The sequence below is a fragment of the Lithobates pipiens genome, unplaced genomic scaffold (genome assembly GCF_037356315.1).
Source record: "Lithobates pipiens isolate NorthernLeopardFrog02 unplaced genomic scaffold, aLitPip1_a1.2 Scaffold_160, whole genome shotgun sequence".
NCBI lineage: Eukaryota > Metazoa > Chordata > Amphibia > Anura > Ranidae > Lithobates > Lithobates pipiens.
The window spans coordinates 2,813,159-2,829,280 of record NW_027507749.1 but is presented as its reverse complement, the minus strand read 5'-3'; the positions used below and the strand labels follow the sequence as shown (position 1 = coordinate 2,829,280).

General features: G+C 43.1%; 1 protein-coding gene across 1 annotated transcript in view; it reads left to right on the top strand.

Moving 5' to 3' along the window:
* Positions 1 to 235: 235 nt before the first annotated feature.
* LOC143986470 (vomeronasal type-2 receptor 1-like) overlaps positions 236 to 16,122 on the top strand; it is a 35,632-nt gene continuing 19,745 nt past the window's right edge. The window contains exons 1-2 of the mRNA XM_077484814.1: positions 236 to 608; positions 13,195 to 13,483. Coding sequence (XP_077340940.1) covers positions 340 to 608; positions 13,195 to 13,483 — 558 coding nt within the window. The 5' untranslated portion in view covers positions 236 to 339. The remainder of the gene's footprint in view (positions 609 to 13,194; positions 13,484 to 16,122) is intronic.

Genomic DNA, 16,122 nt, shown 5'->3' with positions numbered 1-16,122 from the left:
CTTAGCCCTGAGCCAAAATATAATTTACCTACACAGCCACTAGTAGCACACTAGACGGTGCTACACTACTGTATATTCACCAGAAAAAGGATTCTTTTTTTTTTTTTTTTAGGGCACTAACTACTAAAAGCGTACTGAATATGAAATAAAATAATAATCCAACTTTATTAGATCAGCTACAGTGCCTGAAATGGATTTCGTATTTTCAGAGTGAAGTTACTATTATCATGTTCTCTGTTCTGTAGTGTAAATCGGTGTCAGTCGATGTGTATAAAGCTCCGGTGATTGTGTCTCCTCCTGAGCAGATCTGCCGGTGACTGAGAGGACCTGCTGTGTGCCATGAATTGCTCTCCGGAATTCTGTCTCTGTTACCTGCTGATATTCATCTTTCCCATCACATCCTATGTAGTCATAGAGACCCGGAGCTCAGCACTTAAATGCAGACTTAATATGCTAAAGCCAGTGTGGAAGTATGAATATTACCAGGAGGGAGATGTCATTATCGGAGGATTAGTCTCTGCTCACATTAGGATCGTACGTCAGGGAAGTATAGAAGAAGGAACTCTTGGATGGGGTAATGAACCTGTAAGCTTGGACTTTTGTGAGGAGTAAGTTTCTTTTGTATCATCTTTGCTCTCTCTATATAACACAACAAAAAGACAACATAATTTTCCTATTTTACGCTAATATTTTCTGAAAATGTACAAATGTGTATTCTGATGATTTATATCTCCTCATTATTAGGTTACAGTCTTTGTTTCATCAATATACATTTATTACATAGTGCTCCCACCCAGGACCATTTTTAAGGCAGGGCAAAAGGGGCAGCTGCCTTGGGCCCCATCATTGTTGTGGGGCCGAAAGCAGCTGCCTCATACTTGCCAACTATCCCAGTTTAAATTCCCTTAACCCTTGAAGTTTTAGTCCCGTGCTCTGTCCCGATATCTCAGTGTAAACTTCTGCTGCTGCTGTACAGCTCTGCCTTATTGCCATGTACAGATGACTCACCTGCAGACACCATCTTTACATGTAAATAACCTGCATTGATATGTAAATAGTGGAGGCATTAATATGTAAATAGTCGTGGACCACAGCATTGCTATTTAAATAGAGGCAGTGTTCATATGTATATCATGTCCCCCTGAGGTCACATCCACCATCACTTCTGCTGAATGCTGCCCACTGAGGAGGTGAAGGAGCATGCTTGAAAGTTCTGCCTACAATTGTGGTCATTAAGCCTAACATCATGTTCTGCAAAAGTAAGCAAATTGGAGGTGGAACCCTTCTTCAAAATAACAGCACCCAGAATTTTGGTGCATGTGAATGTGCAGGCAGGCAGTGAGGAGATAATGTGCTGTATCCTTTAGCAACCAATCAGTAAGCATTAATGCTATGCACTAACCTCTTGCAAACAATCAGTGAGCAGTAATAATGTGCAGTAACCTATAACAACCATTCAGTGAGTGGTATAGATGTTCAGTAATCTCTAGCATTCAATCAGTGAGCAGTATTGATGTACAGTAATTTCTAGCAACCAATCAACAAGCAGAAGTCATGTGTTGTAACCTCTAGAATATAATAGTGACAATTTATTGATCTCCATATTCACCAACTTCAAGAACGTGGCCATGTTCTTGAAGTTGATGAATATGGAGATCGATAAATTGTCCATTCGATCCCCAAGGGTAACCAATGTCAATACGTCGGATAAGCAGACTCTCCAAATGTTGAGTGATAATAAATCAATAACTATTAAGCCAGCTGAACAGGGGGGCAATATTGTCCTGATGGACAATGCCTAGTACACTTCTATGTGTTTAGAAATCTTAACAAACATAAATTGGTATAGGAAGATCACTAGAGACATTATGGATTGATTAAATCAGGAATATTATTTGCTGGTTGATTCGGCCTAGAATAACAATGTCATTAACAAAACTATATGGGAGTATATCAGAGTCAAATTTCCGGTTGTACCAACGTTCTATTCATTACCTAAAGTCCAAAAGGATAGCTTGAATCCTTCAGGCAGACCCATTGTATCGGGGAGGGGATCCGTTAGCGAACGCGATAGTTGTTTAATTGATGAATATCTTAAACCCCATGTTATAAGTTTGTTCTTTTGTGAAAGATACAGTTAATTTTTTGAAGATTATTGAAAATATTGTGGTACCGGATAACACCTACCTAGTCACTATCGATGTAGAAGCTCTCTACAGCTCCATCCCCCACCCCAAGGGATTGTCAGCTGTCAAACATGCCCTCTATTAAAGAGGGGATGGTGACTGGGCATACAACAAATCATTCTATAGTTATTAGAGTATATCCTGTACCACAACATTTTCACCTTCGATGGTACCCACTTCCTCCAGGTACAGAGAGTAATGATGGGGACTTGCTGTGCCCCATCCTACATGAACCTGTACCTGGGGTAGTGGGAAAATATGTTTTTTAGTGATGAAGCCTTATCAATATATTCAGACCATCTTCTTGCATGGTTCCAATATATCGACGATGCTTTCACTATTTGGGATGGCCCTTTAGAACCTCTACATCAATGCCTTGACAACATGAATAGAAACCAATTTAATCTCACCTTCACTATGTAATTTAGCCGTAGTGAGATCTCTTTCCTGGATGTAATGGTCTCGAGGAGTGAGGATGGTATGCTTAGCAGTGGCCTTTTTCAGAAGGCCACTGCAGGCAATACCATATTACATGCCTCAAGTTTCCATCCACAAAGTTTAATAAGATCAATACCGTACAGCCAGTACCCCAGGGTGAGAAGAAGCTGTACCAATGATGTAATCTTCAAAGTAGAGGCTGACAATCTACGTGAGAGACTTCTTTTGAGAGGCTACTCACGTACATCTCTAAAAAAAGCCTTCAGACAGGCTACATCCCATACCCGACATAAACATCTACTCACAAAAAATGAAAAATCAAGATAATGCTCTTCGGATTATCACGAAGTACTGTAATCAACATGTGGAAGTGAGAAAAATTGTATCCAAATTCTGGCATGTTCTAACCCTGGATTCCATTCTTGGCAGACTTCTTCCCGAAAGTCCTCTCTTTACCTTTAGAAAGGCCACATCTGTGGCATCTAGAATAGTAAGGAGTGAATTTAAGGGGGGCTATGATATCGAACACTGCAAGTATGAGGGCACTTTCATGTGCGGGGCATGTGGGTACTGCAAATTTATGGATACCAACAGGAATCCTATTTTACCTGACAGGTAGTACTTTCAGGTCTAAGCATTTCACAAATTGTAAGACCTTAGATGTTATATACATGCTTTGATGTGATTGTGAGTGCTTCTATGTCGGGAAGACCAAGCTTGAATTTTGGCATAGGGCATACCGACACATTGGGAGCATGAAAACCTGTGACCCAGACTTGCCATTGGGAAGACATACTACCTTGGTACATCATGGTGTCTTCCCAAGGATCAAGTTCCTGATCCTGAATCGGATACATCCGAATTCGGGGGGGGGAAGACTGGAACCAGAGTCTCCTCCAACTCGAATTACATTGGATTTACAACTTAAAAGCTACCAAGCCCCCTGGGCTCAGCGATGTGGTTTGTTTCAAGCCATTTTTGGAGGGTTTTGATCCAGGGGGAATGGAAAAATAGGACTTGTGATTTTGATTGTCCCACTTAAGTATAGGGTTCTAGTGTCTGGAACGTATGCCCCTCTTTTAATTAATGATATGGTTGGCGTTATCTACTTTGCAATGCATCTATGTCCATTATGTTTGTTTTTCTTGTTGTTTTGATGCTTTAGGGATAATAATCTAGCTATGTGTCCAATTGTATCAAACTGTAGATTCTTCATTCAGTTGTCATTATGTCGAGTTTTGTATTGTCCTTTAGTCCTGCACGCTTGTCTGTCTGGCCGTTTTTCCGTGTTTGCAACATTATAGCTGGCTCCCTTGCATACTACCCATTCAGTGTGTGACTTACCATATTGGCTTGGAATCAAGGAATTTCTTATATAGTTATGGCCGGGGTATTATCATTATTAATGGCATTTTGTTTTCTCTTGTTTTGCCATTTTTAACACTATTCGGCATTACAAAATGTATTCATCTCTGTATTTTTTAGTTTCATTTGTAATTCTATTGTGGTGTGTTAGTGTCCCCTCTGCCCATTCTTGGAGTTGTCTTGGTGTGTGTGCCTGGCATGGCTATGATGTCCTCTTTGAGGACACTTAAGGAGGCTTTGTTTGTGTCTTTTCCATCAGTCACACTCTCTCCAATCTAGCCCTGGACAAGCCAATTAGGCTGTCTCCAGGGCTTGTCAGCCGTGCCGGTCGGAGTTGACCGCGATGCGTCACTCCGCTGGCGCGGCTGTGTGATGTCGGTGCCTCTGTGCTGAACGTCATCAGCACAGTCGCAGTGAGGAGCCGGGGCGCAGCCAACACTCAGGGGGCCCTTCGTGAGGACTTGGCCTGGACACACCCCCAATCAGCTGATTCCAATGGAATCAGCTGAGGGTTGAATCAGCAGGGCTACAAATAGCCCAGCTCATTCAGTAGTAGATCAGGTAGGGACAAGGATGGTCTGGTCAGGAGAGATTGAGATGTGCTCTTAAAGTAAGTGGGGACTGTACCCTTTTTTACGCTACATCTTTTGGTTGATTTCCCTTGGATGCCTATTAATAATTTGGGTTTTTGTGTTTTTTTCCTCTTTCTTCCTATACTCTGTGTCTATAACATCATTGGCCGTGTCAACACTGAAGCCGCTTTGGTTTTGAGATATCCTGCTAATGTTAGCATAGTCCTCTCTATTTACCAGCTTGCCTATTGGCTTATATTTGCATCTCGGTGCCTAGGTAGGTCTCTCTCGTCTCTTTTATTGACCCATTTCCCCCATTTTTCCCCAAGGAGATACCCTAGCCTTATAAGCTAGTTGATCTAATTATGTGCCTTTGGTTTTAGGTTTCTTACATTTTGGACCCCAGTCAGTACACACACAGGCGCTGTACCTGGTTTCAGCATACAGCGCTCTGTTCAGCACTATCTTACAGATATCTCCGGTTGGGCGTTTTTTCCATTGGCCCGGGAGATTTTAAGCAGACCCCTTAGTGGATGTATGTGGGGAGCCAGTTGTGAGGTTGCATAAACTCCTATTTAAAACTTGTGGATACTCATATAATGTCAATGAATTATAAGTAAGTGAGTTGCGTCTGTGGTAATTTCGAAGGTTTGTTATGGTGGTGATATCTGTTATTAACCCCCCTTCTCTACACTCTGTAATTTCTCAGATGTAAATTTCTCAGTACAAACCCTGAAGAAGGAAAGAATTTCTGAAACGCGGCAGTTCAGGGAGATTGTATTACATTCCATTGATGGTTTTTAACTGTATTCATAATTGTCAATCTTGTACAGCTATTTTATATATATATATATATATATATATATATATATATATATATATATATATATATATATATATATATATATATAAATTTTTTTTCTTTTTATTTATATATTTTTTTTGGATATGTTATTTTTGAAATAAAATTATATACTTTTTCATACACATTTTCATTTTTTTGCAGTAGTGCCTAAAAAGTCCCACTCTAGGGGTATTCCCCTTATTTTTTTCATGTTCTATTGGGACGTGACACACTTTTGATTAAGTATTCTATGTCAGGTCCCTCTTCTATAAACAAAAGAAGAGCGACAATTTAAAAAAAAAAAAAAACACAATATTTTGTATTTTTTGCTATAATAAATATCCAATTTTTTTGGGGAAAAAAATAATTTCTTCATCAGTTTAGGTCAATATATATTCTTCTACATATTTTTGGTAAAAAATCGCAATAAGCATATTTTGATTGGTTTGCGCAAAAGTTATAGCGTCTACAAAACAGGGGATAGATGTATGGCATTTTTATTTATTTTTTACTAGTAATGGCGGTGATCAGCGATCTTTATCGGGACTGTGACATTGCGGCGGACAGATCGGAAACTTTTTTGTGACCATTGACATTTATACAGCAATCAGAGCTAAAAATAGCCACTGATTACTGTACAAATGACACTGGCAGGGAAGGGGTTAACCACTAGGGGGAAATCAAGGGGTTAACTGTGTTCACTATTGAGTGTTTCTAAAGACCCATACACACGATCAGATTTTCTGCGGACAAAGCGTAGGACTTTCGTCCGAAGGGAGTTAACCATGAACGTGTCTTGCATACAAAACGGCAAAGAATTGTTGGCCAACAAACTCGTAACTACATGTTTTTTTCAGCTCTTTAGCACCACCCTTTGGGCAACTTCTGCTAATGTTGTGTTATGGTTAGCATTGCTTCTGAGCATGCGTGTTTGTACTTTGGTTTTTCGTCCGAAGGACTATTGTGTACACGATCGGATAATCCGACAACACACATTTGTTGTCAGAAAATTTTAAAGCCTGCTATCCAACATTTGTTTGGCAGAAAATCAGACAAAAATTGTCCGATGGAGCATACAAAACGGTCAGATTTTCTGACAACAGCCTGTCATCACACAATTCCCGTCGTAAAATCCGATCGCGTGTACAGGCCTTAACTGTGAGGGGATGAGACTGACTGGATGAGGAGCCAGATCGTTGCTCCTACTTAGTAGGAACCATACAATCTGTTTCTCCTCACCTGTCAGAACAGGGATGTGTGTGTTTACACACACACACAAATCCTCGTTCTGGCTCTCGTTCCCGATCTTGTGATCACGCGTGGCCGGGGGCGATCATGCCCGCCGGCCATGTGCTTAGGGTCCCCCTGCTGTGCAGTGAGCGTGTGCCTGCTATGGCTCTTAAAGGAGCCGCCGTACATATATGGCAATTCATGCAGGAGCACCATCCTGCCGCCATATATGTACAGAAGCCGGTCGGGAAGCGGTTAAGATAACACGTAGAACATACTACACACCATATAGATTATATAGACTGAGCCCACAGAACACCCAGAATTCTTGGAGATGCATTAATTTTAAAGCAGGGTTAGGTTATACAAAAATTCCAAGCTTTCAACATCTCACGAAAGCACTGTTCAACCCATCATTCAAAAATGGAAAGAGTATGGCACAACTGGAAACCTACCAAGACATGGCCGTCCACCTAAACTGACAGGCCGGGCAAGGAGAGCATTCATCAGAGAAGCAGCCAAGAGGTCCATGGTAACTCTGGAGGAGCTGCAGAGATCCACAGCTCAGGTGGGAGAATCTGTCCACAGGACAACTATTAGTGGTGCTCTCCACAAATCTGCCCTTTATGGAAGCGTGGCAAGGAGAAAGACATGGGTGAAAGAAAGTCATAAGAAGTCCTGTTTGCAGTTTGCGAGAAGCCATGTGGGAGACAAAGCAAAATTGAACTTTTTGGCCTAAAAGCAAACGCTATGTGTGTGATATGCCGCGTACACACGACTGGACTTTCCGGCAGACTAGGTCTGACGGAATCAGTCCGTCGGACATTCCAGTCGTGTGTGGGCTAATACGAGCGTTTTTCATTTAAAAAATCTGACGGACCTAGAGATAGAACATGTTTCAAATCTGTCCGACGGACTCAATTCCTAATCGGGAAAACTGTTCCTCTGTATGCTGTTCCGACGGACCAAATACGACGCAAGGGAAGCTATTGGCTACTGGCTATTGAACTTCCTTTTTTAGTCCCGTCTTATGTCATCACGTTCAAAATGAACAGACTTTCAAACTGACTTAGTCCATTCGTGTGTGGCCAAGTCCGTTCGTTCGGCAATTCCATTGGAATTCCACCGAAAGTCTGATGGGAAGAGTGCATGAGCTTTGCATTTTAACTTTTTATTTTTACTAATAAAACTTGCTACACTATTGGACTACAGAGTTTATTGTGCCTAGAGGCAGGAGCAGCCTAGGAGGATTCATATAAATAGAAAAGCCCAGGAAAGAGCAGGGCAGTCACCATCACTGACTGTAGAAGGGAAGAACCTGTTGGAGAGAGTGAGAGAACTTAGGAGACTGTGGGGGTTATTTACTAAAAGGAAAATCCACTTTGCACTGCAAGTACACCTGGAAGTAAAGTCGCTGTAGATCCGGGGGGGGGGGGGACATGAAAGGAAAATAAAAAACACCATTTTAGCTTGCACATGATTGGATGATAAAATCAGCAGAGCTTCCACTCATTTCAGATCCACCCCTTAGATTTAGAGCGACTGCACTACCAAGTGCACTTGCAGTGCAAAGTGGATTTGCCTTTTGTAAATAACTCCCATGTGTTGTATCAGTGGTGGGAGCTTCAGTTCCAAAGAGCCGTTCGATCAGCTGCAAACCGTTGGACTGGGGCATAGAGAGGGTACAGCTGGCTGTTGGGGTCAAGACCCACACAGAGACCTGTCATTAACATCGCAGGAGGATCCAGAGTATAGAACCCAGATTAGCTGTTTGCTACCACTGCCGTGCTGGTCCCGCTGTTGTGCCACAAGGTTATTATTGTTATACAGGATTTATATAGCACCAACAGTTTGCACAGATCTTTACAACATCAGGGAAGACAGTACAATTACAATACAATTCAATTCAGGAGGGATCAGAGGGCCCTGCTCGTTAGAGCTTACAATCTAGAAGATTGTAAGCTCTAACGAGCTTACAAGGTTCATTATTCATACAGTTTTCATGCAATTACAGGAAGCCGCCTGTAATCAAGATCACCTAAAAGGGGGCGAAGGAGTCTGCTACAACAGATACAGTGGAGCTGGTGAGCAGGTCACCGACCCATTGGTGACATCTTTGTAGACTTTGTGTATACCCACTAGGAGGATCTATTGTATTGTGGGTCAACTGTATATACATTAGGGGTGCTGAAATTAATTGTTGCATCGATGCATCACAATCCTGGTGTCCCGATGCGGCATCATTGCATAAGGATTGGAAAAACGATTGCGGGTGACGTCATCCCGACTTGCCCCGCCCCTCCTGGGAAAGCGCTGCAGGCATATATTTAAAAATACTTTTGTTTAATACACTCCATGTTACAAATAATGATGTGCTTTTTAAAAAAAATATGTCACTTCATACTGAATTTCACAGTAAATACATCCCGATCATGTGATTGCTCTGCTCAGCTCGGCCCACGTTTAAGGGCCACAGGTGGTTGCATTTGATGGGCACAATGGCTGCATTTGATGGGCACAGTGGCTTCATTTGACAGGCACAGTGGCTGTGTTTGACGGGCACAGTGGCTACATTTGATGGGCACAGTGGCTACATTTGATGGGCACAGTGGCTACATTTGATGGGCACAGTGGCTACGTTTGATGGGCACAGCGGCTACAAAAAAAGTGCATCTTCTGACTTTTAATAAAAAGACACTCACCTGTCCCACAATCCAGCGATGTGGCCACACAAATCCTCCCTTCTCCCCCCCCGCCTCTTCACAGCGTTGGCAATACTACTGTGGGCATCTGGTTGTGGTAGCTTGCAGATTCCCAGCCGGTGCGTTTGTCTCACTGCGCTGTCCTGCGATGTGATGTGTCCCAGAAGATTGCAGGGTGGAAGGGCCACCTAGGCGGCCCAAGCAGAAGTGGGAGCATGTCGGTAATCGTGATGCATCATGGAATCTGATCAAATCGAATTGTTGATCAGATAATCGTAATCGAATCGTGAGACCGGTGAAGATGCGCACCTCTAATTTATATATATATATATATATATATATATATATATATATATATAATCTCGATAGAGAGATAGATATAGAGAGAGAGTAAATATAGCACTAAACTTTAACTTTTTCTGGGCCCTTCCGATGTCAGTGTTCTAAGATTGTCTAATGTTCCTTTGGACTTTCTCGCAAAGTGAAGGGACATCCACCTATCCATCAGAAGTTTAAATTTAACCACCTCAGTACAGTGCAGTTACACCCCCTTCCTGACCAGACCAATTTTCAGCTTTCAGCGCTCTCACACTTTGAATGACAATTACTCAGTCATCCAACACAGTATCCATATGAAACTTGCGTCCTTTTTTCCACACAAATAGAGCTTTCTTTTAGTGGTATTTAATCACTAGTGGGTTTTTTATTTTTTGTGCTATAAATAAAATAAAACGTACATTTTGTGAAAAAAATGCCTTTTTCTTCGTTTCTGTCATAAATTTTTGCTAATTAGTAATTTTTCTTCATAAATTTTGGCCAAAATTTATACTGCTACATATCTTTGGTAAAAATAACCCACATTAGTATATATTATTTGGTCTTTGTGAAAGTTATAGAGTCTACAATCTATGGTGCCAATCACTGAAAATTCATCACTTCTGATCAGGCCTTCAGTACATCAGGTGTATCTCATTTCTTGAGACTCTAACTAGTCAGGAAAGTACAAATACCCCCCAAATGACCCCTTTTTACAAAGTAGACATCCCAAGGTATTAAGTAAGTAGCATGGTGAGTTTTTTTAAGTTGTCATTTTTTCCCACAATTCTTTGCAAAATGAAGATTTTTTATTTTTTTTTATTTTTTTTTACTAAATTGTCATATTATCAGGTTATTTCTCACACACAGCATATGTATACAACAAATTACCCCCCAAAATACATTCTGCTACTCTTCCCGAGTATGGTGATACCACATGTGTGAGACTTTTACACAGCCTGGCCACATACAGAGCACCAACATCGATGTAGTACCTTCAGACGTTCTACGAGCAAAAATGACGCATCTCATTTCTCAACCACCTATTACACTTTTGAAGGCCCTGGAGTACCAGGACAATGGAATTTCCCATAAAATCACCCCATTTTGGAAAGCTAACACCCCAACGTATAATCTGTGAGGCATAATGAGTCTTTTGAATGGTTAATTTTTTTCCAGAAGTTTTTGGAATATGTGGAAAAAAATTAAAACGCATTTTTTTTTACACAAAATTGTCAATTTATAAGATATTTCTAACACATAGCATGTATATAGCAAAAATTACACCCCAAAATACATTCTGCTACTCTTCCCGAGTACGGCGATACCACGTGTGTGAGACTTTTACACAGCCTGGCCACATACAGAGCACCAAAATTGATGTAGTACCTTCAGACGTTCTATGAGCAAAAATTACGCATCTCGTTTCTCAACCACCTATTACACTTTTGAAGGCCCTGGAGTACCAGCACAATGGAATTTCCCATAAAATGACCCCATTTTGGAAAGCAAACACCCCAACGTATAATCTGTGAGGCATAATGAGTCTTTTGAACGGTTCATTTTTTTCCAGAAGTTTTTGGAATATGTGGAAAAAAATTAAAACGCATTTTTTTTTTACACAAAATTGTCAATTTATAAGATATTTCTAACACATAACATGTAAATACATTCTGCTACTCCTCCCGAGTATGGCGATACCACATGTGTAGGACTTTTACACAGCCTGGCCACATAGATGGGCCAAACATTGAAGTAGTACGTTCAGGCGTTCTAGGAGCATAAATGACACATCTTATTTCATTCCTACCCATCACACTTTTGAAGGTCCTGGACCACCAGGACAGTGAAATTACCCACAAAATGACCCCATTTTGGAAAGTAAACACCCCAACGTATATTCTATGAGACATGGGCTGCAAATAGGTACTCGGGTACTCTGATGGGCTGGAGATAGGTACTCGGGTACTCAGGTGGACTGTGACAGGTACTCGGGTACTCAGGTGGACTGGGACAGGTACTCGGGTACTCTGATGGGCTGGGACAGGTACTCGGGTACTCTGATGGGCTGGGACAGGTACTCGGGTACTCTGATGGGCTGGGACAGGTACTCGGGTACTCTGATGGGCTGGGACAGGTACTCTGATGGGCTGGGACAGGTACTCGGGTACTCTGATGGGCTGGGACAGGTACTCGGGTACTCTGATGGGCTGTGACAGGTACTCGGGTACTCTGATGGGCTGGGACAGGTACTCGGGTACTCTGATGGGCTGGGACAGGTACTCGGTACTCTGATGGGCTGGGACAGGTACTCGGGTACTCTGATGGGCTGGGACAGGTACTCAAATACTCTGATGGACTGTGACAGGTACTCTGATGGACTGTGATTGACAGGTACTATGAGGGGTGGTGACAGGTCCTCTTTATTGGGGGGGGGCAATCAGTATGTTTGGTGTACACTGTATGCGGTAACGAGATGTTACCGCAATCTCCTCCTCACACACGATCGGTGTGTGAGGAGGAGAACCCGGTAACATCCCGTTACCGCGGTTTGTTTACATTTTAGTGATCGGCTGTGAAAGGATCACAGCCGATCACGTGGGTAAACAGCCAGCCAATGGCTGTTTACCAGTGTCGGTGACGAGTAGTGTTCCCGGGGAACACGCCGCCACCGACGTGCACGCGCAGTGCGCTCGCGATCGCGCGCATGCGCCGTGCACGTAGGGGGTGTGACCATCTGTGATCGGCCGTGACTTCATCACGGCCGATCACGTGGTAAACAGCCATAACGAATGGCTGTTCACCCCCTTCGGTGGCGAGCGGTGTCTCCGTGACACGCCGCCACCGAAGAAACAGGGATGCGCGCGCATGATCGCGCGCATCCCTGTTTAAACGGGAGGCCGTCATATGACGGCCTCCCGCCACAATAGCTGCGCCGCCTGGCCGTCATTTGACGGCCGGCGGTCAGCAACTGGTTAAAGACTGTACGTAGTTCACTTGGATATTTCCAACTCTCTTGTACAAAGTCCTAGCTTCCTAGTCTCAAGTGTTCATAGGCAACTTAGTCTTGATCTGCGTTTATTTTTCTCCCAGTCTTGCCTTTCCTTATTCTGCTCATTTAGTGAAGAGAGCTACAGTTTACTCTGCTCTAGTCCAAGTTCATTGTAGCACTCTAACCATATCCAATAAAGCTTCATTATAGTTCATACTGCAAAAATTCTACTCTTATACCCTGTTTATCTGAGTATTATGGACACTATACTTTGTATTTACTACAAGGTCTTGAGTCTCATTTCAGGATGACCCCAAAGTATTAACAAAAATTGCTAATTTAACCATATTAACGTACACCTGAGCTGTTAAAAGCTAAGGCACTGAAGCTAAAGTCAAGGTAAGAACAGAAGACCCAACACAGTAGCTGCTGCGGTGGTGACACTACACATAAATGTGTGTTAGTTCTAATTAAACTGTGGGCTGTGCCCAAACTGTAGTCTCAGACGTAATAATTTTGTGTAGTTTGAAAACCTTTCACTATCCTGCAGGGTTGACCTTGAAGAATACAGATGCATCTTGGCCATGATTTTGGCTGTAAATGAGATTAACAAGAACCCCGATCTTCTACCCAACGTTACCCTGGGCTATCATATATTTAGTACTTGTTCTGATCCAATGAAAACAATAGGATATGCCACAAAGATATTGTCTGGAGAAAATGAAGCTCCCAACTATTACTGTAAGGGACATGGAGAAGTGGCTGGTTTTATTGGTGATGGTACTTTCCATACAAATCATGCACTAGCTCAATTACTCAGTCTACATCGCTATACACAGGTAGGTGATCACTTCATTATAAAATGTATGAAACATGGTGTGTTCAATGATTGTTCCATACAGTCTAGTTGGAATTTTTGTAGCATTATTAATATGGAAAGGGTGCAGATCAAAGGCAGATTGTACAGAAAGTGAGTGTAAGGTGGTATTGTAATGAGGAAAACAATGGTAACCAGGGCTAAGCGTATAAAACTACCAACATCCAAAATAAACAATATAGATATTGTAAACTTTGGGGACAAGTCCGCTTATCTTCAGCATAAAACAAAATCCCCTTATTTTCAGCACAAAGCAAAATTAAAGAAAAACGCATACAGTTTTGTAGCCGGGTCTTCGCCCCAGAGTTTTGAGAGTCCTTATCTGGGATATGGTAAGGCTTTAACCACATTTTTACATTGGGCTTGTTTACAATGCCCTGCTTGATGACATTGGTGAGACACAACAACCCTGAAAACATGTCCCTATTTCTTTGAAGAAACCCTTTTGCTTGCTGAGTTTGGGGCCTAGTTAAGGTAGCAGCCACCTGCACCAGGTAGATTTCTGCATGGTCCCCTGACTGTACCGCTACCACCGCAGATACCTGTTCTCTGTCTCTCCAGGGTTTCAACAAATTTACGTGATAGATCTTGTATGGTTTTCTTTTCCCTGGCTGGTGTACCTTGTAGTTTACCTGACACACTTTTTCTACTACCTCAAACGGACCTTGCCACTTGGCCAAGAACTTGCTCTCCACTGTGGGTATTAGGACAGCCATCCAGTCTCCTCCTTGAAACTGTCTGATTTTAGCTGATTGGTTATACACCCTTCTTTAGGCATCCTAAGCCTTCTGCATGTGCTCCCTCACCAGCGGCATCACCTTAGCCACCCTCTCTCACATTTGGGAGATATTCTCTACCACTGTTTTGTGCGGTGAAGACTCACTTTCCCATGTTTCTTTTACTAGATCGAGCAACCCCCGGGGCCTTTGTCCATACACTAGCTCAAACGTTGAGAAGCCCGTGGACGCTTATGGAACCTCCCAGATGGCAAACAAGAGGGCAGGGAGTAACATATCCCAATCCTTCCCGTCTTTCTGGACCACTCTTTTTAACATGGACTTTAGAGTTTTATTAAACCTCTCAACTAGGCCATCGGTCTGCGGGTGATAGACGGACGTCTGCAACTTTTTAATCTGAAATAGTTTGTACAAGTCTGCCATCACCTTTGACATAAAAGGGGTGCCCTGGTCCATTAGTATCTCTTTGGGGAATCCAGTTCGGGAAAACATTTGAAATAATTCCTGGGAAATGGCCTTAGAGGAAGTTTTCCTCTAAGGAACTGGTTCTGGATACCTGGTTGCGTAGCTTACGGTGACTAATATATATTGGCGTCCCCTTGCCGACTTTACCAGGGGTCCCACGAGATCCATAGCAATCCGCTCGAATGGAACCTCAATTGGCAAGGGTACCAGAGGGCTTCTATAGTGGGGCACTTAACTGGCAAATGGAACAAGATGCACAATATCGTTTAACCTCAGCCTTCACCCCTGGCCAGTAAAACTGGTAGTCATCCTAGCCTCTGTTTTCTCTGCCCCCAAGTGTTCTCCCAGTGTGTCATTGTGGGCTAGATTAAGTAGCATCCGCCTATATGGTTGGGGAACCAGCAACTGCTCTACAGTTTCCCCTCAGATTTCAGCCACTCAATAAACCAAGTCCCCTTTCAACGCAAAAATAGGAAACCTCTGATTTGCCCCTGGTATTTGTGAGACCCCATCAACAATAGAAACCTGCTCTCGAGCATTGCCCAAAGTAGGATCCTGCAATTGGGCAGTGCCAAACGCACCCCTGGATACATCCAGGTCTGGGTGCACTGGCCTTGAGGGTGTTTCCCATTCACCCTCCTCAACCGGGAACTGCAATGGGGAGATCTCCTCGTCATACTCCCCCAGCATGACCTGTAATGGGAAGAACCCCCCCCCATCCCAGAGGTCAACTCGGATTTGAGACCTGAAACAGAAACATTATCAAATTAACATTCGCTACAATATCATAATCAGTGACAAGTGGGGGTTTCAGGCCCAGACCACTCAGACGCTCCTAGCTGTCCTGGCAGCCCCATCTGTACCTTGTTCCACAGTTCAAGAAATAGTGGACAGTCCCGCCCCACTATAATATGTATTAAACGTCTTACTACCTCGACCTCTTGTGCTACTGAGGTACGGCCATAGGAAACAGTCACCGGAACCAGGGGGGTATTCCCTGGTGTCCCCATGGTTACGCATTATGCGTAGAGTCTTACTCACTGGGCCGAGGCTCCCAATCACCCTGGCATGTACAAGTGTTACCATGCTACTGGAGTCTAGTAGAGACCTGGCAAGAAGGTGGTTCACCCACACTTCACACTCAAACCGTCCTGCGATCGGATCCAGATGAGTGGCACACAATCTTTGCACATAGAAAGAGCTTTTCTGACCAGTACCGCAATCCATAAGCTCCTCCTGAAGTGGGCAATGCGCCCGGGTATGTCCCCTGGACCGACATCGTCAACACTGTAGGTCTCCAATTCTTGGGATAGGAACCACCCTTCGAGGTTCTGCAGCAGACGATGCAGGTTTGTGGGTTCCAATGTCTGGCAGGGCTTCTCTCCTAGGTGCTGTGGCC